This window comes from Ochlerotatus camptorhynchus, unplaced genomic scaffold, assembly GCF_037179485.1.
Source record: "Ochlerotatus camptorhynchus isolate MF236.1 unplaced genomic scaffold, CSIRO-AGI_Acam_v1.1 ptg000263l, whole genome shotgun sequence".
In the NCBI taxonomy this organism is placed as follows: Eukaryota; Metazoa; Arthropoda; class Insecta; order Diptera; family Culicidae; genus Ochlerotatus; species Ochlerotatus camptorhynchus.
The window spans coordinates 233,997-260,913 of NW_027040753.1; the positions used below are offsets into that span (position 1 = coordinate 233,997).

Here is a 26,917-nt window from a genome sequence, read left to right on the forward strand (position 1 = left end):
ATAATTTGGAAGGGATTATTTCAAATTGGCTGTGATATCTGCGAAATTAACGCCGATTAACTTTTTCCTGTTATTATTATATGAATAGATACAATACATTTTCTTTCTTTCTTGACTACAAAACATCATTTCCTCTGGTTAGGTATGGAAATCCTACTGGTCTCTTTAAAAAGCATTCATCCTACATATAGCCTACAATATAGCACTTTCAGAGAAATCTCATCCAAATCATTAAAATCATATCCGGTTACTTTCCACGACACTCAATTAAAAGAAGGCACATAAAACAAGAAACAAGACTCCGAATAGAATAAATATAATGCTTGTAATGGCTTGGAGCGAGTTCGCGACTGTTGGAATATTTTGTTTGTAGCTAGGTAGATAGCTGGGTCGATTTCCGTTCTTTTAGAATAAAAGGAATGGTGTGTTAGTATCGGTAGAGGTATTCTATCTGATTCTTTCGATTTTATATCGGAGTATGAACCATGAGCAATTATTAATGGTTGGTTGTTTGATGTAATGGCAAATAAATACGCTTCGACTAAGACAATAATTAACGTGTTCAACAGACAATCAAAACAACAATTGACACTTTCCAGCTCGGCTTCTGTCTTTGTCAGAGTGTTAATGGTTTCCCTTGAAATGTTAGAGAAGGAGGTAATATCTTGACCTCAGTACGTACATTGTAACATGCATGCAAATAACTGTAATACTTTAAAACTGCCTGTCCAAAAACAATAGCAATACGTCCGTTTAGCACACGTAGTGTATACTAGCAGTTAATAGTTGGCATTGATTTCTTTTCCGCTCTGAACCAGTTCCTGGATGTTCTGGTACTCAATATCGTCGGTGAAGAATCGGGTCAGAAATTTAAATGTCGGCCTGCTCTTCGGATTGTAGTTCCAGCAGTTTTTCATGATGTCGAACACCTTATCCGGGCATATGTCCGGTTGAGAGAGCCGTTGACCGTTCTCAATCAGTTTGATCACGTCCACTCCCTTCATGTCGTGGTACGGTGGGGCACCGAGCGAATACATTTCCCACAGCGTAACCCCGAAGGACCAAACATCGCTAGCGTGGGAAAAGGTTCCAAAATTGAAACTTTCCGGTGCATACCTGGAGAAAAAAGAATCCGTCAGGATTTTGAAGTTGGCTGCATACTGGCAAAGCACTTACCATTTGATGGGCCACTTTCCGCCCTGGCTAGCATGATAGTAATCGTTCCCGGCACCAATTGCCCGCGACAGGCCAAAGTCGGATATCTTGGCCTGGTAGCGAGACGCTAGCAAAATGTTTCGAGCTGCCATGTCCCGATGAACAAAGTGGTGCTGTTCGAGATATTGCATTCCTGAAGAAAAAGAAACGGATACGATAATGTATTGCAATGATCGGTAGTGCGGAGCAGTTACTCACCACATGCAATCTGCGCAGCCCAGATGATCAATTCATGCTTCGGACTAATCGTATTCTTGTTGGCAATGATGTAGTCCAACATCGAACCCTGCGGTACCAACTCCTCGACCATCATCAGCGGTGGTCCCTTGCAAATACCGATCAGCTTCACAATGCAGTGGTGTCTAAGTCGGATCATAACGCTAGCCTCTCGCAGGAAATCCGCCCGATTTCGTTTACCCTGGCTCTCGACCAGCTGTTTGATGGCAATTGACGTAAACTCGGACGGTTCTTGTCCTCCCGGGATGAGTTGGTCCGTGCCGGGTTCCAGCTGACACGGTCTCAGCAAGCCCTGATAAACATATCCGAATTCACCACGTCCCAGTATTTTCTGAGTCAGGATACACTCCTTGGGAATGAAGTAGTTGGGTCGATTGGATATACTGCGGTTCAGTCGCATATGCAGTCGGTCATCTTCGTCCTGTTGCTGTTGGATAATGGAAAGGAATTCGGAATCGCCACTTTGAATGCTGTCGCGACTGACTGTAGACATGTTGGAATCCAACCGGTCGAAAGCACCACCCGAACGGAATGCTGCTAGCAAAGCAGGAGGTGGACTGATCGGTGATGTACATTCTACCGTTGAAATGCTAGTGGCAAAGACCGGAACGTTCCGAGTGGCGATGTAGTTAGTTGCCGTAGGTGGTTTCATCGGTGTGCTGTTGGAGTCTATCGGGGGGAGCTGTGGATAAACCCATGGTTATTTGTGTTATTATTATTGTTAATAGAATAATGTACCTGAACAGGAGGATTCGGAGCCGGGGTCGCTGGCGGTGCATCGATGAAATAAATTTCCTCATTACTATTGTCCAGCTGACTTTCGCCGTAGATGTTCTTATCGCTTTCGACGAAATAATCTATCGAAGGGTTCATATCATTCGCAGTTGCTTCTGAAGATCTTCTCGAACCGAGTGCACTGTGCAACGGAGGGCTCCCGACGGGTTGTACGTTATTGTTATTGATACTGTCGACGTTACGGCTGGACGGAACGGCGGGTGGTTCGCCAAAGTCGATATCCACGATGGCACAATTATTGGGCGGGGATTGGTACACTGCATCGGATTGGTCTGAATGACTTGCTGGAAGGGCGAAATCCGACGAAAATGATAATTGTTGCAAGACTTTGTCCGAACTGATTTGTTCAATCAGACTATCTCGGTTCAGTTGGCTGTCGGGTTCTACCGGAAGCTTTTGTTTGATTTTACTTTTCCTCAAGCTTTTCATACCATCGATGATGATATTTTTCTTTTTCTTCAGAGTCGAACTATTGGATTTGGATTTGTTTTCGTCAATGTTCGGTGAAGACTTGGGTGTGGAAGTTCTTTCGGGACTGCGATCAAAAAGCCCAACCTTGTTCATCTGCTGCAGGATACTGTCATTTGGCACCGAAAGATTCCGAGCTGGCACTGCCGGATGCGCTGGTTTGTGGAGACTGTTGTCGCTTAACTTGCGGAAATATGACGTGGTTCCATTGTTGCCTGAGTTGGCTAGCTGAACTGGAGTTGAGCTAGCTCCCGGGCTAGTTGTTGCTTTATGTTTTGTTTTTGGTATCGTAGAAAACAGAGGAATGGGTGGTTTGGGCTTCGGAGGAACCGGATGTTTGAGGTTGGTTTGAAGTCCATCTGAAAACCTACTGTAGTGTTCAATCAGATGTTCCAAAGAGGGCATGTAAGGTCCATCGTCTATGTAGAGGTAATTTTGATTCCTTCGGATGATGAAATGCTTCGCTTCGTTCTCGTATAGCAACGTGAGAACATCAACGCCATGCTTGGTTGAGTATCGCACTAGATACACTCCAGACGGGTCATGTTGTTCGCTTTCATCAGGTCTCGGGTCGTTTTCCTTGTTTTCCTTTCCCGGGGAAGAAGGCGTTAGTTTCTTGGTATGCTCCTTCAGGCTCTCCATCGCAATCTGCCTCTCCAAGGTGCCATGGTACCACTGGCTTTTGTGGGTGCTTGCCGGCGGAGGTGCATAGTTTGTCAAGAAGTCTACCACCGCAGCATGACCTTTCTCTTTGGCCAAATCCACCGGCAGTTCTCCGTAGCTGGTTCGAGGCATATGAGGAACGCGCAGTGCTAGCAGTTCCTGAACGGTTTCCAAGTTGCCATTGGCAGCTGCTTCATGTAGTGGCACCCATCCGGTTTCTTTGTTCCGTGCTTGCACGTTGGTTCCCGCGTTTATCAACAGGCGAGCCATCTCCAATCCTGTCGATTTGCGGCAGGCGTACTGGAACGGAAGAAGGTGATGACGATTATATTTGGGGTTGTTGGAAAACATGGAGCGAAATTGCCGAGTGGGTAGGCTTAGAAAGCTCTCAATTACAGGGCTGTTACAATAAGTGCGAATTGCGCGATATTCGCGGATTTGAACTTTCATTCGTGAAAATCGTGGAAACATTAAATGATGTGCTATCATAAAAATTACGGAATTAATTTTAATGGCGCGAATCGTGTATGGCAATTTTTAGGAAAAATTATCACGATTTTCTTCACGATATTATGATGTACAGAGTAGTGATACCAACATTCCAGTTTAAACTGAATTCTTCCAGTTTTTTTGGACGCATCCAGCCAAACAGTTAAAGTTTAAAATCTTCCAGTTTTTTGAGAATTTATCCATTATTAATAGCAAAATATTTTGAAGTATGATTATTAGTAAGATGCTTACACTTTAAATATTTATATTGGAATTTAAATCTGGAAATGTAGTATCTAATTCAAATGCAATATTGCAATTGAAATCTGAAAAATGCGTGGTAATGCTAATGGTGACGATCAAGCTCACTTCATGGCAACGGGTAAGGCGTGCTATGTCACAGCATCGACACGCATATTTTGCATATTATGTCAAAGTTAACCTAATTTTATGTTGAGAACTTTTTTTTTTGCTAGTTCGTTTATTTACTAGGCTCAGTCGTGTGTGACATTTTGCGGAGCTAAAATCAGTAATGTTTGAATTTACATTTTAAATAGCAGTAGTTCTAGGTTAGTATTGGGTACCAATTACTCGTGGCGGGCTCGAGGTTAATGGGTAACAATTTCGATTGGAAGGAGCTAGGTAGGAAGCTGGTTTCTGAAGCCTCCTTCAGATACTACTCTCGGACGGTTGACCAAATCCTGGCTGGGCAAGGGCAAGTAGCACAGGAACAGGAGGATAATAAGACTGGGACACAATGGCGGGAAATTGTTTGGAAAGGAGGGGATGGTCACATCAAACTCTAACATCAGACAAACAAAGGAATTCGTAGATCGCTTGCATGTAGGGAAGATCACGTGTTCCCAATACATCTCTTACTTCACGGAAGGGTTGTCTACCTCGGGCCACTAGGGTATCCAACAGTCGTGCTCTGGAGGCGTCATTACTCGGGCAATACCAAACTGGGTGATCGATGTCATCATAACCGGTTCTGCACCTACATATATTGCTGTCAACGAGGTTTATTTTATAGAGATGTGCGTCTAGCGAGTAGTGGTTGGACATAAGTCTTGACATCACTCGAATGAATCCCCGACTTACATCCAGACCTTTGAACCACGCTTTCGAAGAAACATTTGGAATAATGGAATGTAACCACCGCCCAAGAGAATTACTTGTCCAATTGTTTTGCCAACTTAAAAGAGAACTCTGACGTACTAATGGGAAAAATTCATCATGTGAAATTCTTCTATCATAAATCTCGCCTTGTTGTGCGCCCACCTTTGCGAGAGAGTCTGCCTTCTCATTGCCTGGGATTGAGCAATGTGAGGGGACCCATACAAAGGTAATCATATATGATCTTTCGACCAAACCAAACCAGCAAACTCATCTGCTCCCTTACTTTTGAAAGGAAATAAGATGAATGCCTACCTTGTTTCATCGACCGAATAGCCTCAATCGAACTGAGACTATCCGAGAAGATGAAGTAATGGTCTATGGGCATATCGGAAATCATCCCCAATGCGAAGTTGATTGCTGCTAGCTCAGCAACATAAACGGAACAAGGTTCCTGAAGTTTCCGAAAGGCGGTTGAGTATTCATTGAATACGCCGAAGCCAGTGGTTCTATCAATGCGTGATCCATCAGTGAAAAATCTTCTATTGCAATTGACTTGTTGGTACTTTTCAGCAAAAATGCGGGGAATTGAGATAGGTCGAAGTTGATCTGGAACTCCTTGAATAGCCTGTTTCGTGGAGAGATCATAGTCAATGGGGGAACTGTAGTTAGTAAAGCATACACGAGAGGGGTTATAGCAAGGAAGGCTAATATCCGATGACATATAATTAAGATAGATTCGCACGAACCTAGACTGGATGCTCAATTCGAGCATTTCTTCGAAGTTTTCAATCACAAGGTTGTTACTGACACTAAATTTTATTAATATTCTTAATGAGAGCTCCCAGAAACGGTTCTGCAGGGGTTTTACGCCCGCTAGGATCTCTAGGCTCATATTGTGAGAACTTGTAACAAATGAGTATGTTTCAGAACAGTGAAACCATCTAAAATCTTGCCGTCAATAATGTATCTCTGTTCTTTATCTTTTAATATTATTTGAAATTATCGGAGCTTCTTATGCCTTCGTTATTTTCTCTTGTGAATTTATTTAATGAAATCGAAGTAATATTTTAGCAGATTCGTATGCAGGATGTTTACTCATTCTGCTAAATGTCGCTAACCGCTGACAACTAGTAGAGCTGTAAAAACGAAGAAAAGAAACGCGTTGATTGAGTGTGACCTCGTATTATTTTTCGTCTACGTAAATTGTTAAAAATTCATAATTGTTTGATTTTACTTTGAACTTTGATGATCTCAATCATTCAAATCATATGTTATTTACTATTAATAACTTCAATGGGACACATAATTCCCAACTACATAACCTCACTCTCTTGAGGCCTGCTAAGTGGATAAGGCCCACTGTTTTGTAAGATTTGCATTTCAAATACATTTTGCAATATATTAAACTAAACATTGTAACATTTTAGCTTTGAAGCGTAATAAGTAGCTCTCAAACATCAGTGGATGCATTTTCTTTGGCCTCCGGCGAAAACAACTATATTTCCAAAAACGATTTCATGACAATCAGTTTTGCAATCAAAACCATTCAATGTTTTTTCCTTGATTTGTTTTCCGTCGATCTTGTTTTCTGTGCTGAGCACCAATGCTACCGACGCCAGGGAGGCAGCTCCCACACCTGGACCCTACCTATTGACCCATCAACTCATGAACCGGGGACCAACGAGTTTACTTCCCTTAACATCATCAGAGATGTTATGCCTCAGAACATCCCGGCGGCGCCGACTGGGATTGAACCCAGGCCTGCTGAGGTGAGAGGTAATCACGCTTACCACTACACCACCGGTGCCGCTAACCTTTCAAAGTTGAAGTTTAACATTTACGTTTCATAAAATATCAAAGCCTTAAAGTTTCGAACTTTAAGTCCGGTCTCTAGAAACTTTTCAAAGTGCCAAAATCTCAGAATTATAACAATGAAATATCAGATTAATTTAGCTCGCAACCTAAAATTTAAAAATTCGGCATTTCAAATATGTTTGTTAATTTTGGAACTTAAAAAGTTCACGTTCCCTATCCGAGCCCTAATCTTCTCTCTAAGGGGGGCTCCATGTTTGGAATATTTAATTTTAAATAAAACACCCTGAACCCGAGGGACGATCAACTTCATTCAGCTGAATTGTAAATAAAGGGTGTCCACGATGAAATTGCCACACACAAAATTGATTCGCAAAATTCGAGTTTTCATCCGATTGCCATCAAATTTTCAGGGATTGAGAAATAACTATTAAACTTCATTTTACCATTTTACTCGTATTTTATTTACAGTCCATACGCAAATGCCCGCACCTTGGCCTTAACCCCGGCCATAAGATTCTGCACAACCTGTGAATCAACCGTTTTTTGCATGTAAACCCATACTTTCTTCAGTTCCTCGACTGTCTTCACTACCTTAGGTCGTTTAAGAAGGTGCTGCTTCATAATCGCCCAGTACTTCTCGATGGGGCGGAGCTCCGGAGTGTTGGGAGGGTTGAACATTTTCGGCACGAAATTGACCTTATTGTCCGCATACCACTTCAGCACGTCCTTGGAGTAGTGGCATGAGGCCAAATCCGGCCAGAAGATTGTTGGGACGTTGTGGGCCTTCAGGAGAGGAAGCAGCCGCTTCTGGAGGCACTCTTTTATGTACACCTGTCCGTTAATCGTGTCCTGGGTCACGAAAGGTGCACTCCGCTTCCCGCACGTGCAGATGGCTTGCCAAACCAGGAATTTCTTCGCAAATTTGGACATCTTCTGAGTGCGGACATGCTCCGGAACGCTGAACTTATCCTTGGCCGTGAAAAACAGGTTGCCGGGGATCTGTTTGAAGTCGGCCTTCACATATGTTTCGTCGTCCATGATGCAGCATTCAACTTTCGTCAGCATGTTGAGGTACAACTTCCTGGCACGGGTTTTGGCGGACTTGTTCTGCTTCTCGTCGCGATTAGGGGCCTTTTGTACCTTGAACGTTCGAAGCCCAGCCTTAGTTTTGGCCTTCTGGACAAAACTTCGGCTTAGGTGCAGCTTCTTAGCCACATCCCTAACGGAGGCGTTCGGATTTCGGTTGAAGGCCCCAACTACGCGGTTGTGATTTTTGGTGTTGTACGGAATACTTTTTCCTTCACTTCTGGGCTTCCGATCGGTGGTCAACCGTTCCTCGAACCGCTTAATCACTCGCGACACCGTGGAATTCGCGATTCCCAACGTTTTAGCGATGGAACGATGCGAGAGATCCTTGTTCTCGTGATGAATGCGCAAGATTTTATCACGCACGAGCTGTTCTTTCGACTCCATTTCCGCGAGTTTTGATCACAGGACTTTAAAACTTGCAGGATGTAAATAATGCACTATGAACTAGATCCACCCAAATTTTCATTAAATTATACCCAACGGTTAAAAAGTTAGAGCAATTTCATAGTGTGGCAATTTCATCGTGGACACCCTTTATAGGGTGTCCCACATCAAATTGTATCACCGAAAAAACGCTGTAGAAAATTAACCGTTGCCTATTTTCTCTTGAAAATTTGGGTAGAAGTCGTTTAGAGTGTATTGTTTACACTGTATTTTTATCGCTGTCAGTTTTTCGAAAGTTGGAAAAAATGGCGTCACCCGAAAAGCAACGTCACGAATTGATTTTGCGCAAGTACCTGGAAAATCCTCAACTCTCTCATCGGGACATCGGAAAACAACTCGGAGTCCTGCAGTCAACGGTGAGTCGTATGATTAAACATTACTACGAAACTCTGAGCATCGAACGGAAGGAAAAATGCGGTCAGAATGGATGTTCTAATAGTGATCAGGATCACAAACGTGTCGTGAAAGCGTTTAAGCGGAATCCCAATGTTTCGGTAAGGGATGTGGCCAAAAAGTTGCGTTCAGAGAGCCAAGGACTGGGAGGGACTCGAGGGGGGCGACACATCTAAATCTCAATTCTAGATGCTCAAAAAATCTCACACTAGCGAATCAATCTTCGAAAAATCATCTTTCAATTCTCGCATCTACTTGCATCGTGCTTCATCTTTTTGCAGGAAATCTTCAAAATCGACATAAATCTTCGTTTTATCTACTCAGCGTACGTGCAGCTAGCCACAGCAAAACAATCTTTTCTGCATCGTAGATAGAGTCGCCCCCCTCGGAGGGACTGCATACGTACAAAGTGCAGAAGGCTCCAAATCGTGACGAACGGGAAATTACGGTGGGAAAGTCACGGGCCCGGAAACGTACACCCAGATGCTGACGAAGCCTTACTATCTCATCATGGATGATGCAGGCCAATGACAAGGTCTATACCAACAGCAGCGTTTGACAGTAGGCAGCATGTCCAGGGCTCAAATCGTTTATTTTGCTGTGCTGGGCCCGCTGTAACGGTATAATATGTTGCCTACGCGCCTGCCACTGGGCTGGGATGATGAGACTTACGTCATGGCGGACTTCCGGCAGCTTCCGTACTGTTCTTCTCCGCCCAGCACAGTTTTGATGTTCCGGAGGAAGTAAGGAAGCAGAAACTTTCAAAGTTTGCCCAGAAATACATGATTTGGCAAGTGATCTGCTCATGTGGCAAACGGAGTGCGCCGTTCGTGACTACCGGGACTGTAAACGGGGAGATCTACCTCAAGGACTGTCTACAGAAGCGTCTGCTTCCTCTGTTGAAGCAACACGAGCGCCCTACGATCTTCTGGCCGGATCTAGCTTCGTGTCACTATTCAAATGTTGTCCTGTGTACGAAGCCAACAGGGTCGCTTTCGTATCCAAGGATAATAGGCTTAACTGATTCAATTGAAGGTAATTTCTGTAGTTTTCATTAAAAAATATTGATTCTGTTGAAATGGGAACAATGCACTAACTTATTTTAACGTATATTTCTTTCAATTGGGTTCTTTAATTTTGAAAAATGTATAGTTTTTTAGACATCATCTGAAAGAGCTTCGTTTTCGGAGCACAGCGATATTTTTTTCGAACCCACACACGTTTATCTCGATTTTTAAATCAAGATTTAAAGCAAAATAATAACTTCGCTATTTGACACTAAACTAACAAACTGAAAGCTCGCTTCCATACAAAGTGACACCGAGGGGCGCTAATAAGGTGATTTTTTGCAAATGTAATCGTACTTATTTAAAATAGTTCCAGTGTACCAAAATTGATGAAATTTTGGGTTTGGGTTTCATTTTTAATGCAGATTACGAATATGCATTTACCTCAATACCCTTAAAGAACCCAATTAGTAGAAATGATTCGAAACATTATTCGTGATTTTCTCAGATTCAACTTTTAGAACATGGGACAGATATGCGTAGAACGGCAGTATACATAACCGTTGTAAACTCACATTGATAAACTTGCGATGTTTGCAGTTAATTTTATCAATAAAAAAACGTAAAAAATGCTTTTATTCGGAGTAAGATTGCCACTAAACTTGAGAAAAATCTAACCTGAAAATTCGCTCCTAAGTTCTGTTAAAAACGTAAACAAAGTTCCTGCTTAGTGCGCTTAGAGATATTTAGCAACTATAAACGAGTTTCTGGCCGTAAGAGCTGGACCAAAGAGAACTTGGCTGCGGCCCTAAAAGCAGTGGATACCGTAACATCTTTAAAACGAGCTGCTACCGTGCACGGAATTTCACAGAACACGTTAAAGCGGCATCACATGCTTGTTATGCCAATCAGGGCCGCATGTAGCCTAGTCGGTATTATAAAGCCGGACCGGTCGAGGAAAATCTCTCTACTTTCCTGGGCGTAGAGTATAATTGTGCTTGCCACACAATATACAAATTCATGCATTGGTTGGCATATAAAACTGGTGCATCTAGAACACTAAGTTGAGAGCCGACAAAACGCTCGCTACATAAGCGTAAAAGCCCAGAGAAAAAAGGATGGTTTCTACTCACATGCAGTGGTGTATTTCCTTGCGTATCTCTGTTGTTGATGTTGGCTCCTCCCTCGATCAGCTTTTCCAAAATGTTCGCCTCGGCATAAAGACATGCTAGGTGGACAGCCGTTTGACCGTGTTCATTTTTTGAATCGATGTTCTTATATCCACACTTGATCATTTCCGATACCACCGTGTAATTGCTTTTTTCCGTAGCCCTGTGTAGTAGGTTCTCTTTCCCGTGGCTCCGGACATCGTGCGGTGGGGGACCACTTTGGCAAACCGTCTGCAGCCTTGTCACCAGTCCGTTGGAAGACTCCCGATAGTGTTCGATCAGCGAATCTAATCCATGGATCGGCATGTGATCGTCGATCGAAAAGAAAGCATCGTCCCCGTGACGGCGGATCTGGTAGTGGACTACCTCGTCTTGGAATAGCACCGACAGGACAAAATCCCCCTCGGACGAGGTACTTTCTCGCACCATGAACACACCATCGCTACCTTCTGTATGTGGTAGGAAAAAGAAGTTAATAATTTAGGTTAGTGGATTGCGGAATGTTGTGATTTAGTTTTATTACGATCGTGCAAATAAATGCTCACAGCTTACAAGGTAGTCAAGTGCATTTTGCTGACAAGAGAAAAGAATGCTAAACCCGTTATGTTTTCAATAACAATAGGTCAATTGCATCACAATTAAATATGATTTCAAACAAATTCCGTTATAAAATATAATTTTAAATCCCGGGCGGAATTAAATATTATCTGCAAATTTAAAGTCCAGTAAATTTGCTTCCACTTAAAAACGCAAAGTGAATGATCACTCGTTATCACTTTCTACCTTTGTGTAAGATATCGTAGCAGTAGGTTATAAGTGTGTGTGGTTACCTTGTCTTAGTATCTCCTCTGCCCGTTCACGTGAAATCTTCCCGTGGAACCAGCACAGGTTTTCTTCCCGGTTCATTCTGATGATGTACGATTTAGTCTGCAATATTCATAACAAAGAGAAAAAAAATGAATAAAGAACAACGATGTACATGCAACAGATCTGATCTTAGCCTAATTCAGCTGTAATTACTAATCGCCACCTTCCGAAGGTCAATGCTGCACAACATATACGCGGAATCAATCCATTTCGATTATCAATTCTTGGGAATCGTGATACTGCTAATCCACGTTCCAGAAATCGTCAAATTCTTGCAATGCTATTTATAGCATCTGATATGATCCACGTACAACGCTGCATGGCACTGCACACATAGTTTTCCAGATTCCATTTTATCAATCAGCAGTTTTGTCATCTTTTGGGGTAAGACTAAGGCAAAAATAAGATTCTTACCAGAACTTTAACTTGCACGGGCCGTACAAATTCGAAACACCTTACACAAAATATAATTCTAATAGCACACACATACTACTTCCACCAAACCAATCAAAATAGTTTGAATATATTTAAAATAAATAAAATAAAATAAAATAGGATATTTAAAACAGAAAAGTTTCTCCAACACTTGACACCACAGATGTATACTCTTTTGCTGCTACGAAACTAAAACTTTCATTATACGGGGAGTAGATATAGCACTGTACTCTGGAGATTTTGATTGACGTCTTCGACTGTTGCTGGTCTGCTCTCGCACGTTGGTGTTGTCAAGAACCAGGGTAAGGGGTGAACGAGGCAAATATATGTTACTACCCGTATCTGGTTGTACGTCAGACCGAACAAAAGGGGGAAAAAGCATGAATGAAAACCCTGGTGGTGATTTGCAGTGCGTTGCAGCTTAACATAGGAGTTTGAAATAGTTGAGATATTACTGGACATAGTTCAAAATAAGACAAAAACAAAAATTGCGAATTATTTGCAAAATATTTGTTATTTCAATGCTTGAAATTTTCTGAAAAAAAAGACTTTCTATGTCACGCGATTAGTAATCCGGGGGCAAATTGATCACCAGGGTGAAATTGATCAAAATGCCTTGCATTTTTAGCTATCCCATATAAAACTTTCCGTTAAAGATTTCAAGAGGCATTTTTATAGTAATTCATCAAGGGACTGTATTGTTTTGATGAATTTTCTGAACAAAAAGGTATATTTTGGTTGTTTAACTTCGAAAAATATACCGATTTTATACATCATTTGATAAAGCTTCTTTTGATTTCAACATTCATCTCGATTTTTAAATCAAGATTTAAATTTTTGATCGTTTACACTAAATCTAGTCGTTGAGAGCTTGCTCCTTACAAAGATCCACCAAGGGGCGCTAAGATGGTGATTTTTGCTAATGTAATCGTACTTATTTAAAATAGTTCCAGTGCACCAAAATTGATGAAATGTTGCATTTCGGTTCCATTTTTAATGCAAATACCGAATATGTATTTACCTCAATACCCCTAAACAACCCTAATAAAATTGTTATGGTTACTTTGCTTAACGACGTGTTCGGGGTATCATCCAAACCATTTGTGGAATAGTTCTATTATTTGGGTTATCGTTCGTTTATGGTAATTTTTTATTAGGGAACCCAATTAAAATTTTATTTTACTGCCATTCAATCCCTAATAAAAATAACCATAAAAGAGAACTTAACGACGTGTTCAGGGTATCCTCCAAACCATTTGTGGGATAGTTTACCCATTCGGGATACAGTTCGTTTATGGTATTTGTTTATTAGGGATAGCAATGATGATATTCATCATTCAAACCAACCATTATAGGCCTTCAACAACTGTTTTTGTTAGCATGCACTAAGGTGTCAAAGGTGTCCCACACATGATTTTTTGTAATTTAACCAACAAATGATATCTATGTGTCGGACACATACTTAATATGTGTACACTACACGAAACGAAAATCAATTACTTTATTCATGTGTTTCACTTATACATTGTTGCCAAAACATCAGCCTAAGACAAACCACATAGGTCCTATAAAATGCATAAAAGGTATGTGTGACCGCTTATACATTTCATTTGACACATGATCTTCATTACCTTTTTGCAAGGTGTCTGCTTATTAGTTGACTTATACATGTTATGAATAATCAGCAATAGAAATTTGCGAAAAGGTATAAGGAGATTTCTATCCGTGTAAAGTGTTTCAGCGTTATATGGAAAAAGTCTACGTCTAGAACTTCCAACGCTACCCCATGGAATGGTAATATGGGGGGTCAGAAACACCCTGCCAAAATTTTGAACTTATTTGGTTCACGGGTCTAACAGCTTGAAATTTGTAGGGGGAAATCGACAAAATTCCTGGGTTCAATCCCAGGCGCCGCCGGGATGTTCTGAGGCATAACATCTAGATGAAACATCAGAAAACGTTTACATTTAAAAACATCCGAACAACGTTTAGTTCTAACGTTTTGTACATCCGAAAACATCCTTAAAACGTTTGGTTCTAATGTCAATAGATTGAAATTTTTGACGTCAGACCGACATTAGAATGGCAAAATTTTGTTCCAAAATTTCTGATGTATACACCATGTTACGTTGCTTAAATACAACTAAATCATAATGTTTTCTAATGTTTGACATCAGGCATACATTTGATTTCGATGCTGATGTAGACATCAGAATCAAACGTTGGGCTAATGTAAATTTCTATTCGGGCTCTGATCACGTCTTCCTTCGGAAGGGAAGTAAAGCTGTTGGTTTCCGGTTCATGAGTTGGTGGGTCGATAGTTAGGGTCCAGGTATGGGAGCTGCCTCCCTGGCATCGGTAGCATTGGTGCTCAGCACGGAAATCAAGATCGACGGAAAACAAATCAAGGAAAAAAAATCGACAAAATGTATGGGGGAGCGAGCTACTTTCACTTTCACGGCGCTAGGTTGCGCTGTAGTGAGTCGATTTTCACCGTGTACAAAATATACAGCTTTCTCCCGAAGAACGCGTTACCCACTGAGTTGCACCCACCGCTTTATCTCGGTGGATTTAAACAAAGCGCTCTGAATTTCTGCGAATGATTAGTTCTCCATTGACCCTACTCACATACAAAAAATCAGATCCACTGGAAACCCCGCCGAGAAAAAGCGGTGGGTGCAACTCAGTGGTTAACGCATTCTTCTGGGGATAGCTGTATAACCTTTGTATAAGCGTTGCAAAGGAACATCACCTGCATTACTTATGGGGAGGGCCTAACGCGGTTTGTGCGGTTTTTATTTTTACGAACATACGAATAGCAATGTTAGTATGAGTATAACTTTTTTGTTTCACCATGAAATTGACTGAAATTTTCACAATGAGTAGAAAAATGTTCGAAATTATGGTCTACTAAAAATTGGAGCAGATTGGCCAAGTTGTTCTGGTTTTATTCCTAGTTTCCGAGTGGCCATCGGGGTTTGAAAGGTACCAGTCCTCTAGAACAAATTAACTAAACCAACCCACAACCTGGTTCTAAATACTGAGTGTCCAGCGGAAGGCCATCTTGTGACCGGTGACCCGTATTAACCTTAATCTTGATTATTATGTATTTTTGATCAAATTAGGCCTTGATTATTCACTGCAACTATATGAAATGAGCAGCGCCGGTTGTGTAGTGATAACTCAACAAACAATCGTCTATTGAAGAAACGACTTCTTGATGATTTTATTGAATACTTGCATTATTTTAATAATAACTTCTGTTCAGGCTTTGTTCACACAAATCTGGAGAATTTATTCAACCACAACACATTGAACTATTGGTGTTGTATAAGGTATGTCGAGATGCTGTTATTCGACTTATATGAGTGGTAACAGAGCTAATTCCATAACATTTTTGATTATTCAGCGTTTATTAGACATTACTGCTTCCCCTTAATTAAAACAGTGATGCTCTGTATACGCTTGATTCTCATGTGAAGTAACGTTTAATAAGACATTATTATACATTTATTAACCGATTATTCAACTGTGGAAAATTAACCCGAAAATAAGACAGGGGGACAGGGATTTGGTTGTTAGTTATTCTTTAGAGGTGATTGTTTTCATTATTTCTAACGTTGCACGACCACACAGATATTACAAAATAAATGTCCTTGCATGGGATTCAAACCATGGACCTTCCGATCATCAGCCGTTTGCCTTGTCATCTGAGCTAACCTAGAATTCATCATGAGGGCAGCTCAATAACCAATAAAAGCTTGCTTGAAAGTGAATACCCGATCCCGATCGCAACTCTAGCTCCTTAAAGGCCCTGTGGGAATGATTAATTCATTCTTCGTTGTTTTACATGAGACCAATGTTACCTCTTCACCTCTTCAATTCCAAGGAATGGATGCTCGGTTATTTTTTAAGCTAGATCAATGCATTCATTACGACGAGTCATGTGATCGATGATTACTATTTAAATTAATTAGCGTAGAACACAAATAAAAAAAGGTTGAACTTGGGATTGAACTCACGACCTTCTACTTGGAAAGCGGAAACGGTAACTATACTGATTTCGTCTTGTTGTTAGACTGAACTAGTGTTGTGGAATAATGAATCTAATGCGTCGTTTATAAAGCATTTACAAGGCATGCGATTAAAACATGGACGCATAGTGGTATAAGAGCTATTATGCTGACTGTATCCACCTTTATTCAGCAATATTGTAAAGCAATGCAATGAAATCTAATAATGGAGCTAGAAAACACAGTCGAATTAAAGCGTCAATGTATGTACAAATTACACTTATTCAGTTTGTTATTAGATCAAACTTCTGGCGTTGAACTGGAAGACAGTCAATGTTTATACAACTTTTAATAATAAAATTAATCAGATCAGAGCAAACAGTGGAATAAATGTGCATCTATCGATCTCAATGAGCTTTTTTCAGCACATAATTCGACAACTCGTTTTATTCAGCATTGTACACTGTAATACAGCATTTATTCAATATATATATATGCTTATGTGTGACTCTGAATTGTTTGTTGGGAACTGTGGAAGTGTATCTAGTACACTAAGTTGAGATCATGCAATAAGCTAATATGCGATAAGAAATAAGCTTGAAATGCGAAGAAGCAGAAGAAGACATAACATCTTGGTTTCTTGCGCCCGTCTTGAAAAAAAAACGTCTTGATGCTACAGATGGTGCACGACAAGGTATAAAAGTGAAATCTTAAAAGGGCTATTTTTCGCTGATTCTACGGGTGATAAAAACTCAAGAACTACTCAGTGGACGTATTATATTAAATATAAGAATTTAAAAAAATATATACTTAAGTGGTTCAGAATTGTAGATTCGATTCGACTTTTTATCCCCCACAGTCAAATCAATTTAAAGTACTTAATTCGAAAAACATAAGCGTTTAAAAACTTCTCTCCCATCACCATGCCGTGCAAAATTTTAAAATCTTCATCCTTAAGACGTTTGCAAAGATGGCCGCAAGAGGCCAAGTTTTATACGCATATTGATTTCCGGGAAAGTTTTCTCAAGCTCGTTGTACGCATAGGGCAAAAGAAATCAGCCAAAAAGCGCGAAGGAAATTGCCATAAGCGAATCAAATATTTATTATGCAATTTATTTTGATGATTTTCCAAGCTGGCCGGCAGTGGGACATGAGGGAGAAAATTGTATCGAAATTCAAACACACCGCTTATGGCATTTCTATGTACGCACTACATAAAAGCATAAAGCGTAATCCGTGTCACATAACGTTCATCTATATGACAGGCAGACCTCTTACGCACACTGGAAGATGATGGGATCAGGATTCGAGTGTGGTATGGGAAATTGTCTGGGAAAAATCTGTGCGATCTGTGTGATACATAATAATCAATCGGAAAAATGAGGAGCGCAAATATTCACATATGTATTACGGTCTACAGCGTTCATGATTAATTCTGTCAGATGGGTGGAAATTATCATATTTTTTATTTATTTATAGATATGTTTATATCGGAGAGATAGCAAATATGATGAGTGTACTAGCTTCGGTTTAATGAACCAATCCAATTAGTGACAACCCATTAAGTATGTCCGGATCTAAGGACGAACGAGGGTTGATGTTTTCTGAATTTCGCGTTACTTACTAGAAAAGTTGCAATATATCAATTAAATTGCGTTCCAAAATAATTGTTTTGCTAATGAAAGATCATACATATTCTATACTCAATTGAAAAGGTGTAATGTAATTTTTTGGACTGTAAATTCCCGACAGGTTATTTTCGGAAATATAACATTTGTCAGAATTGTCTATTTCCCGGAATAACAGTTTTTCGGAAAATCATTTAAGAGAATATATCATTTCCGGAATATTTCTTTCTTAGAATATTGTAATAAAGAGGGGACTTTTTCCGGGTTCACAATTTAGAAATTTTAGACCCTCAATTTAGAATTTTTTTCCTCTTCTTAGCGTGTTTTACTATTCATAATATATGGCCGGTCAAAAATCCTGAAATAACCCCCTTTCCTGGCCCTTCAACGCTACGTCATTTATGAATGATCCCTTTTAGTTTTGATATGAGCAATTTACAGTGGTGGGAAACCGTTAATCAAAAAGTTAGCGTCGTTAACCGTTAATAAGCATATTAGCGAATTTATGACGTTAAGGACATGGTTAATAAAATCCACAAATAGCCATTATTATGGTTGACTTACCTTGTACAATTTCGAATTTTTGATGGCACGAATCTTAAGTCAGAATTATGTGTCATGTCGGTTTGTCGGTGCTGTAACTACCGCGCGATCACACTGCTGAACGCCGCCTGCAAGGTACACGGCGAATGAGAACGACTCAAATTTGAGTTTAGTTCATTCATAATCGCCAAAAGTGCAGGAACTCAGCGATGAGTAAAATTTTTCCCAAGGTTTCCTGTGGAAAACCTAAAAAATCTGCCGGAAAATGAGGAAATTGACGAAAATTTTATTCAGTCTCGGAGTAGTACCAATAGACTGAGTGAATCCAATTTTTACTTTTCTCAAATTCGGGAATTTTTCGATGGAAAATCCTGGAAAAACCTGGGAAAACATGAGGCAAATTAACTCATCGCTGAGTTCCTGCACTTTTGGCGATTATGAGTGAACTAAACTCAAATTTGAGTCGTTCTCATTCGCCGTGTACTCTACCAAATTCTACACTCAAAAAATTTCACACGTTTGATCGAAGTGTTTAAACACTTGATTTTCTAAATGCACAATCACATTTGCTTTAAGTGTATTTCACCTTGGTTCAATGTGTTATACACGTTAATTTATAGTGTTTCAAACTTTGAAATGTTGAAAATCTTTCACTATCTATTCAAGTGTATTGCACATTGAATCACGCTACTGTTCAAAACAGATGGATTTAAAGTGTTTTGCATTTCAATACGATGTGAATTGCTTGCTCAGAAAGGTAAACATTGATGACAAGAGTTGTGACTTTATCCTATCAACCTGCCTCATATATGAGAACAACCGTGGCACCGTGAGATCGAACGAAGACTCCGGCAGCAGCATACCCCTACAGTCCATGATCGAATCCCAAATCAGACCCATTAAAAATATATGTGAAAGCTCTGGCCTCTGGCAGTTTTGTTTATAATTTGTCGATTCATTTTTAGAGTCGGTAAAGTAGAATTCGATAAAGTAGAATATTGAACTATGGTGTGCAAAGCTATTGATATCACCATATGAGGCACATAGAATCCAAGTGTGTCACAATTCAAATCCATAGTGTTCAAACATGGTTCATAGCATAAGATTCACACATGAAATGGATGTGTTTCACAATATGCCCAAAATTAAGTGTGAGACACATGATGATGCCATGTGGAATTTTTTGAGTGTATGCCGCCGCCTATCACAATTTTCAAGAGAGTTGGTGGGGCAATACCAGGCGGGATTCATGGGTGCCCGCGCTACCACCAGTGCGCAAAACAGTCAGGTTCATTGAGTAATTTTAATATGAATATGAACTGCCATCTGCCTCATCATTCACTGCTTCATGAGAGTTTGAATGATTGAGAGGTAAACGAGTCACTGACAGCCGAGCACTCAGTCAGTAGCTCAGTCAACACGTTTATTCTGCCGTGATGGTACCCAATATTTGTTTTGAATGACTGAGCGTACATTTTCTATAGAAAAATGACTCAATTACATGCTGTGTGAGCGAAGGCAAGCGGTGTGAGTCGCCTGTTCGTGAGTGGCTGAATGTTTTTGTTGGCTCTTTCATTGCCTCGTCATTTACCGTTTTGTACAAACGGTCTGCACAGAGCAATGGATTGAATAGTGCAGTGTTTTCACACTCAGTCTAGTCATTCAATAATTTTACGCTCTGGCTACCACTGACCTAATTTTCGCGATTCTGCAGGTTCTGCCGTGCCCACATATCATTTGTTCATCGATTTCAAATCCGCATACGACACAATCGATCGAGATCAGCTGTGGCAGATTATGCACGAGTACGGATTTCCAGATAAACTGTCGTGATTGGTCAACGCGACGATGGATCGAGTGATGTGCATTGTTCAAGTATCGGGGACACTATCGAGTCCCTTTGAATCTCGAAGGGGGTTACGGCAAGGTGATGGACTTCCGTGTCTGCTATTCAACTTCGTGTTAGAAGGTGTGATCAGAAGAGCTGGGATAAACACAAGTGGCACGATCTTCAGGAAATCCATCCTGCTTCTTGACTTTGCCAATGACATCGACATCATGGAACGGAACTTTGAGACGATAGCGGAAACGTACATCAGATTGAAGGTTGAAGCTAGGCGGATTGGACTTGCCATCAACGCATAGAACACGAAATACTAGGGAAGACAATGTTAGCCTCCCACCTCGAGTTCAGATTGACGGTGACGAAATCGAGGTGGTCGACGAGTTCGTGTATTGGGGTTCACTGGTGAACGCCGAAGATGGTACCAGCAGAGAAATTCAAAGACGCATTATGGCAGAGAATCGTGCCTACCTTGGACTCCGGAGGACGCTTCGTTCGAATAAAATTCGCCGCCGCCTGAAGGTGACTGTCTACAAGCCGCTGATTAGACCGGTGGTCTACTACGGCCACGAGATCTGGACTATGCTCGTGGAGGACCAACGCGCCCTTGGTATTTTCGAACGGAATGTATTGCGTACCATCTACGGTGGAGTGCAGATGGATGACGGAACGTGGATAAGGCGAATGAACCACGAATTGCAGCAGCTGCTGGGAGAACTATCCATCGTCCACATTGCAACAATTGGGCGACTACGGTGGGCTGGGTACGTTGAAAATGGTTCTTGAAAGAGATCCAACAGGAGCAAGAAGAAGAGGCGCGCAGCGGGAAAGGTGGATAGGCCAAGTAGAAGGCGACCTGCGGACTCATCACAGACTACGAGGCAGGCGAAGTGTGGCCATGGATCGAGTAGAGTGGAGACGGAGGTCATGGATCGAGTAGAGTGGACAGTAGAGGACAACAAGGCCTTAGCTTGATTGGTAACGCAAATGTTGACATAATTTCGTACACAATATCATTGTAGCTTCTGAGATTCGGTCCATCAAAAATTTCAAGTGGCAAGGTACCCGAAGAAAGGGTTATACCAAATTGATAACAAGTTCTGATACCCGGTTATCAAGATTTGATAACTGAACATGTTATCATTGTGGTTGAATAAACAGCCAACGTAACACAAATTTTATCAAAATAATACTCCTTGAATATCACAAAAATAACTGATTCAGTTATCATTGAAAACATCTTGATAACAAATCCTGTGGTCCATGCAATTTTATTCAACAAATTTCAAATAATTTTATCGATTTGGTATTAAAGGCTTACACTGATAACTGTAATGTGATTGGCAATTTTTTTTTTCTTTTCATGCGGAAAATATTTGAAGCTTCTTGCATCATTTAATACTCTTTCACAACTGATAACAAAATTAGTCAAGGTTGATAACTAAATTAGTTATGCGATAACAACTGAAAACAATATGATATCTGGAATAACAAGACTTGTTTTCAAGATGTTATCAGGTTGTTATTTTACTTTGCTCGGGTAAGTCATCCATAATAACGGTCATTTGTGGATTCTATCAACCTTGCCCTCATCGTTAAATGTATGAATATTGTTTTCAGGTTTTCAGTAACCTTTAAAAATCTATAACCGAGCGAAATTTTTATCCAGAAGACCAGCACTTATAGCTTTGACTATGTCGATCAACGCTGCACATAACGGGATCGGAGAGTTGATTTATTTGAAAACGTCGTTGACAACTTTTACATCCATAAAATCTGCATCATTCAATTCAGCTTTGGATCCCAGAATGTTTATAGATACAATTTAAGTGAGCGTTCAGCTGTGCCGGTGGTGTAGTGGTAAGCGTGATTACCTCTTACCCAAAAATGTCTGGGTTCAATCCCAGTCAGCGCCGCGGGGATTTTATGAGGCATAACATCTCTGATCACGCCTTCCTTCGGGGGGGAAGTAAAGTCGTTGGTCCCCGGTCTATGGAGTTAATAGGTCGATCGGTAGGGTCTAGGTGTGGTAGCTGCCTCCCTGGCGTTGGTAGCATTGGTGCTCAGTACGGAAAGCAAGATCGACGGAAAACAAATCGAGGAAAAAAACATTAATTTTAATGATTTAACGAACCACAATTTAACGATCGTTGATCAATCCGTTAACGGGGTTTATGTTTAACGGAAACGTTAATCCGTTAACATATAATTAACTGTATTGATCAACGGCTAACGACTTAACAAAAATGTGTCCACCACTGGCAATTTATTTTCATATGCGTTATTTGGACAAATTACATTATTTTGTCAGCCACTCCTAACATGGAGAACAGACACCGTTTTAAGCCGCACCTCCATAGTGAACAGACACTCGGATGAAAGTGGAAGCTAAACTCAAGTCGCCTCCAAGGAAGAGTAAGAAGAACTCATAAACGCCCCTCATTAATATTTTAGTGTAATTATTAAATTATTGAATGAGTCTCGGCTTCGTGAAGTCCTGTTGGCAGGGCTGGTAGCAGATCACTTTTTAGAGACTTTGTCACTATTTTGAAGTCAGTCACTAAAAAGTCACTTTTCAAACCAAAAAGTCACTAAAGTCACTACTTCCCTAAAAATAGTCACTAAAGTCACTTCTCACAAGTAAAATAGAGTGAAATGGAAAAAATATCAAGAACATTTTTAAATTGAGTACTTGACACTAAGGAAATTATAAATGAATTCTGGGATGATTTCTGAGGATACTTTCAAGGGAACTCTAAAGAGTTCGAAATAAATTCCAAGAAGAATTTCAATCGGCTTTTGAGGATTCATTCTCAAAGGAATTCTTCGAAGAGTTTCAAGGGTATTCTGAGATGGATTTTTGTTTTGAGAATTCTGAGAAAATACCATGGGAATTCTGAGGAGAATACGAGTTGAATTTCCAATATAATTCAGGGGAGAAGTTCAAGATTATTCTAAGCAGAAATTTATGATATTTCTTATGTTAATTTCATGGACATTCTAAGGAGAATTCAAGTAAATTTAAAATGGATTTATGCGAAGAACCTTCATGGAAATCCTGGAAGATTAATTAAAAAATCAAATATAATCTATTCTAACTAATTATGATTTATGCATGAAGTTATCGATTTAAATAGTTGGAGATGCTTAACGTCAAATATCAGACTTAAAGTGAACATTTTATACGATAGATTAGGAGATGAAAGTATAGAGTTGAGTACGGTAGTGTGAAAATTGTATATAGAAAGTAGAAGTAGCAAGCGAGCAAAGGACATTTTTTAGGAAGTTACGAATCAGGTATAGCAATCAGGTAGATGCTTACGTCAGATGGCGATTTGAGTGTGAAACAATTGATAGAACTGTTTCCGCACATCGGAGGTATATGAACAAATCGGCGATCATCCCTTTTGCCAGTGTGGCGGGGTAAAACACCCCTTACTATTTCTCATCAACGGATGAGTTTGGTGAAAGGGATGCTCTACCCGATTCGTACCTTCCTCTAAATTGTTTTAAGCTCGCTTTTTTACTTTCTATATTCAATTTTATCACTGCCGTAGTACAACGGAACTATCAACTCTATACTCAATTAAAATGTCCACGTTCAGCATCTCCAACTACGAAAATAATCTATTTCCAAGCATGTTGTCCATTGTTCTGCGAAGAATTTCCAGAATGCAATATTATTTTTGTTAAGCTTGTTTTAGAAGCAAAGTTAAAGAGGAGTGGAATAGTTCTAAAAAAGTTCTTGAGATCATTCTGAATTTTTTATTATTAAATATTCTTAGTTATATCAAAATTTTAAAGATTTCAATGGCAGAATCAAATTCAAAATCTTCGATAAAAAAATGCTGTCGTTGTAATGATCTATTTAACCCTATTTAACAGTAACATTTAAAAAAATCTTTGGGAAAATCTGGAAATTGCACTTCAAATGCTCTTAATAGGAGATTCCGTTGAGAGTTTCGATATAATTAGAGGAATTCAAAAACAGTTTATTTCAATATTAAACCTTATTTGAGTTTCTGAGTCATCATATTAATGCAACTATTGGTTACTTATGTATTATTCAAAAGTCATTATTTGGTCACTATTTCCGTAATTTTAGTCACTAAAGTCACTTCTATTATATCACATAAGCGCTACCAGCCCTGTTTTGGACATTTGAGCCTAACGAACAAACCAATTGAAAAATAAGAATTGCTCAGTCTGCATTAAGCAGCTGGGAGTTCTATTAACAACAAAGAATTAATCGTTGAAAAGGGTTATGTTTAGTATCTTTATATTTGTAACAATGATGATTTTCCATAGTGAAACATATCAAATTCATAATGCATCAGTATGCATTATAAATGTGTTATGTTTCACTATGGAAAATCATCATTGTTACAAATACAAAGATACTAAACATAACCCTTTTCAATCAGGCTCAAATGACGGTTAAATATATTGTCTCTTTGACTTTATTACGTTCCCACTGGAACTTTACGCTGGCCCTCAACTTAGTGTTCTTTTAACACTTCCACAGTTGTTAATTGATAGTTAGAATGGCTGCCATGGTTTGCATTGTGTAGCAAGTAGCAAGCACAATCATACTCTAACTCTATGCGTAGGGAAGTCGAAACAGCCGCCTCCAACATGGTCTTGCTTTATAGCTAAGGGTGGTTAAGACTATTGTCTAACAGTCAAATTTGCCGCGACAGATCATATCAAGATCCATTGTTCGTGGCGCTAAACAACGCAAACGGAGTTATAGGGGAAGACTGTCCAAATTGCACCCGTGTATTAAACAGGTCAACACAGTGGAATGGTTTTCCATCGCTTTCTTATCTTTTATTCACGGTCAAACTTCTGACAAGCTCCGCATAAATAGTCCAATAATTAACGGCCATTAGCACGGGTACAAATTGGACTGCTTTTCTACTGTTGTTTTAAATTGTGAGTAATGGAAAAAGAAACATACCTTTATGATCACATAATCACTCATCGGCATTTTAATTGTTGGTGTAATCAAATGTGTACTTTTATAACGATAAGACGCCTAAATCCTTTCCAGCTAGTGTGCTTCTACAATATCGGTCGTCAATCAAGTATTCACGCTATGAACACAGATAGCGTGTTTACTAGTTGCTAATTGAATCACAATCACCACTTCTGCTGCTGTGAAATTTTCTTCACTCTACAAATTAATCACGGTCACTGAGCATAGCAGGGAGAGATCTCCGTAAACGCACAATCCGTAGACGGAGGAAAAAATCGTTCCTACACGACAAACCACTAGCGAACGGACACTCTGTAGAACGGACGTTTTTCACAGGTCATGACTCATCCTCACTTTTCGCTAGCTAACACTCATTATCCGCATGATGAAGTTACATCAGCTCGTTTATGAACTGTATCCAACTATTGTGCTTCCGTACACATCGTTATCGTCCATCGGGAATCCAATTTTCATGCAAATGACCTCCCGCCAGGTCAAACAAAAGGCCGAAAGGGATGCACTCTAATGCACCCACGCAAAACGGAACGGCATGAGCCGCGGTAAACCATTGTTCCTGTACCGACCGTCACCGCTGCCGTTCTTCATGCTCCAGTTGATAACAGATTCATGCTATCCGTGATTACAACCGAAATCAGTATATTGGATGCTGTCCACTGTACGCACACTCTCGGCTCGCCGGCGGAAGATGTTATAGGAGATGTTTGTTCTCAGCTGTGGTACATAACACAGCTGGCTGAGTCTAGACAGCTCACACGCGGGATGCTGCTACTGCACCGAACCGATTTTGCATCTGCATACTGAGCAAGTCAAGTGTTGTTTCGCGACGCGGTAGTCGTACCTATCCCGATCTACGGACAGCAAGCCACTGACTCACGCCTGGAATGAATGAATGATCCAAAGCTCGATGCCGGCCGAGTTCGTGTGCTCCGGTTCGTGCAATATCGTGAGAATCACGCGCGTGATTATGTACCGATTTTCAGCGTTGTAGTCAGTTAGGGTTTGAAGTGGAAGAGTTGTTGTCTTTATTTAGAACCACCACTTTTCATTTCAGTGCCATTTATAAGGATGGATTACCAGAATGAACCTAACGTAAATGCACTACCAAATCTAAGATAGTTGCCATTAGTACAACAGTAACCCTCGGATACGCCACTTGATATCACTGTGTAAACCGTCAGAACCCGAGCGCAGTATACAGTATATAATGTGGTTTGGTGTATTTTGGGGAGGCAAGTCTGGGTGGGTCCGGGTGGTGTTATTTTGCCAATCCGGGATGGCATCCTTTTCCCGGGGGTTGTTTTTGTTTTCTACATCGTCGTCTTCTGCCTACCTACCTACTTTTGCATGCCAAAAGAACCGAGCGAGGTGGTGCGTGTGAACTTGATGTCAACGCTGTTGTTGATACCAGAAATGGGTTGGGGGAATAGAAGGAGGGCGATAGTATGAATCATCGCTTGCCCTTTGCTTGGATTATGGAAGCGAGAATGTGGATAGTCTAGCTAGTAGGTTGTATCAGGTATCCAAGTTCGAAATAGTGCCTCGGCTACCTGTTACAGTAAAGCTGGAGTGTTTAGTAAGGCTTCAAAGAAAACGGCTTCTTGTGGCGTAGAAAATCAATTTCCGACGCTACTAAACCTAAACCGACAATCAGGTAGACAATGGACAGCCGGGTGTTTCCTATCGTTT

The 26,917-nt window shown here is 40.4% G+C and overlaps 1 protein-coding gene across 2 annotated transcripts; it reads right to left on the bottom strand.

Moving 5' to 3' along the window:
* Nucleotides 1-56: 56 nt before the first annotated feature.
* Nucleotides 57-26,039, bottom strand: Shark (SH2 ankyrin repeat kinase). 2 transcript variants are annotated; one of them, XM_065226861.1, is made up of 7 exons: nucleotides 25,193-26,039; nucleotides 11,734-11,830; nucleotides 10,868-11,352; nucleotides 2,191-3,678; nucleotides 1,414-2,134; nucleotides 1,177-1,348; nucleotides 57-1,116 (listed from the first exon to the last, which is right to left on the bottom strand). In XM_065226861.1, exons 1-7 carry the CDS (start codon nucleotides 25,220-25,222, stop codon nucleotides 780-782), a joined length of 3,330 nt encoding a protein of 1,109 aa, XP_065082933.1. In that variant the 5' UTR covers nucleotides 25,223-26,039; the 3' UTR covers nucleotides 57-779. The 2 variants fall into 2 exon arrangements, with proteins under 2 accessions (XP_065082933.1, XP_065082934.1); XM_065226862.1 differs by lacking the exon at nucleotides 25,193-26,039 and adding an exon at nucleotides 12,185-12,389.
* Nucleotides 26,040-26,917: the final 878 nt, after the last annotated feature.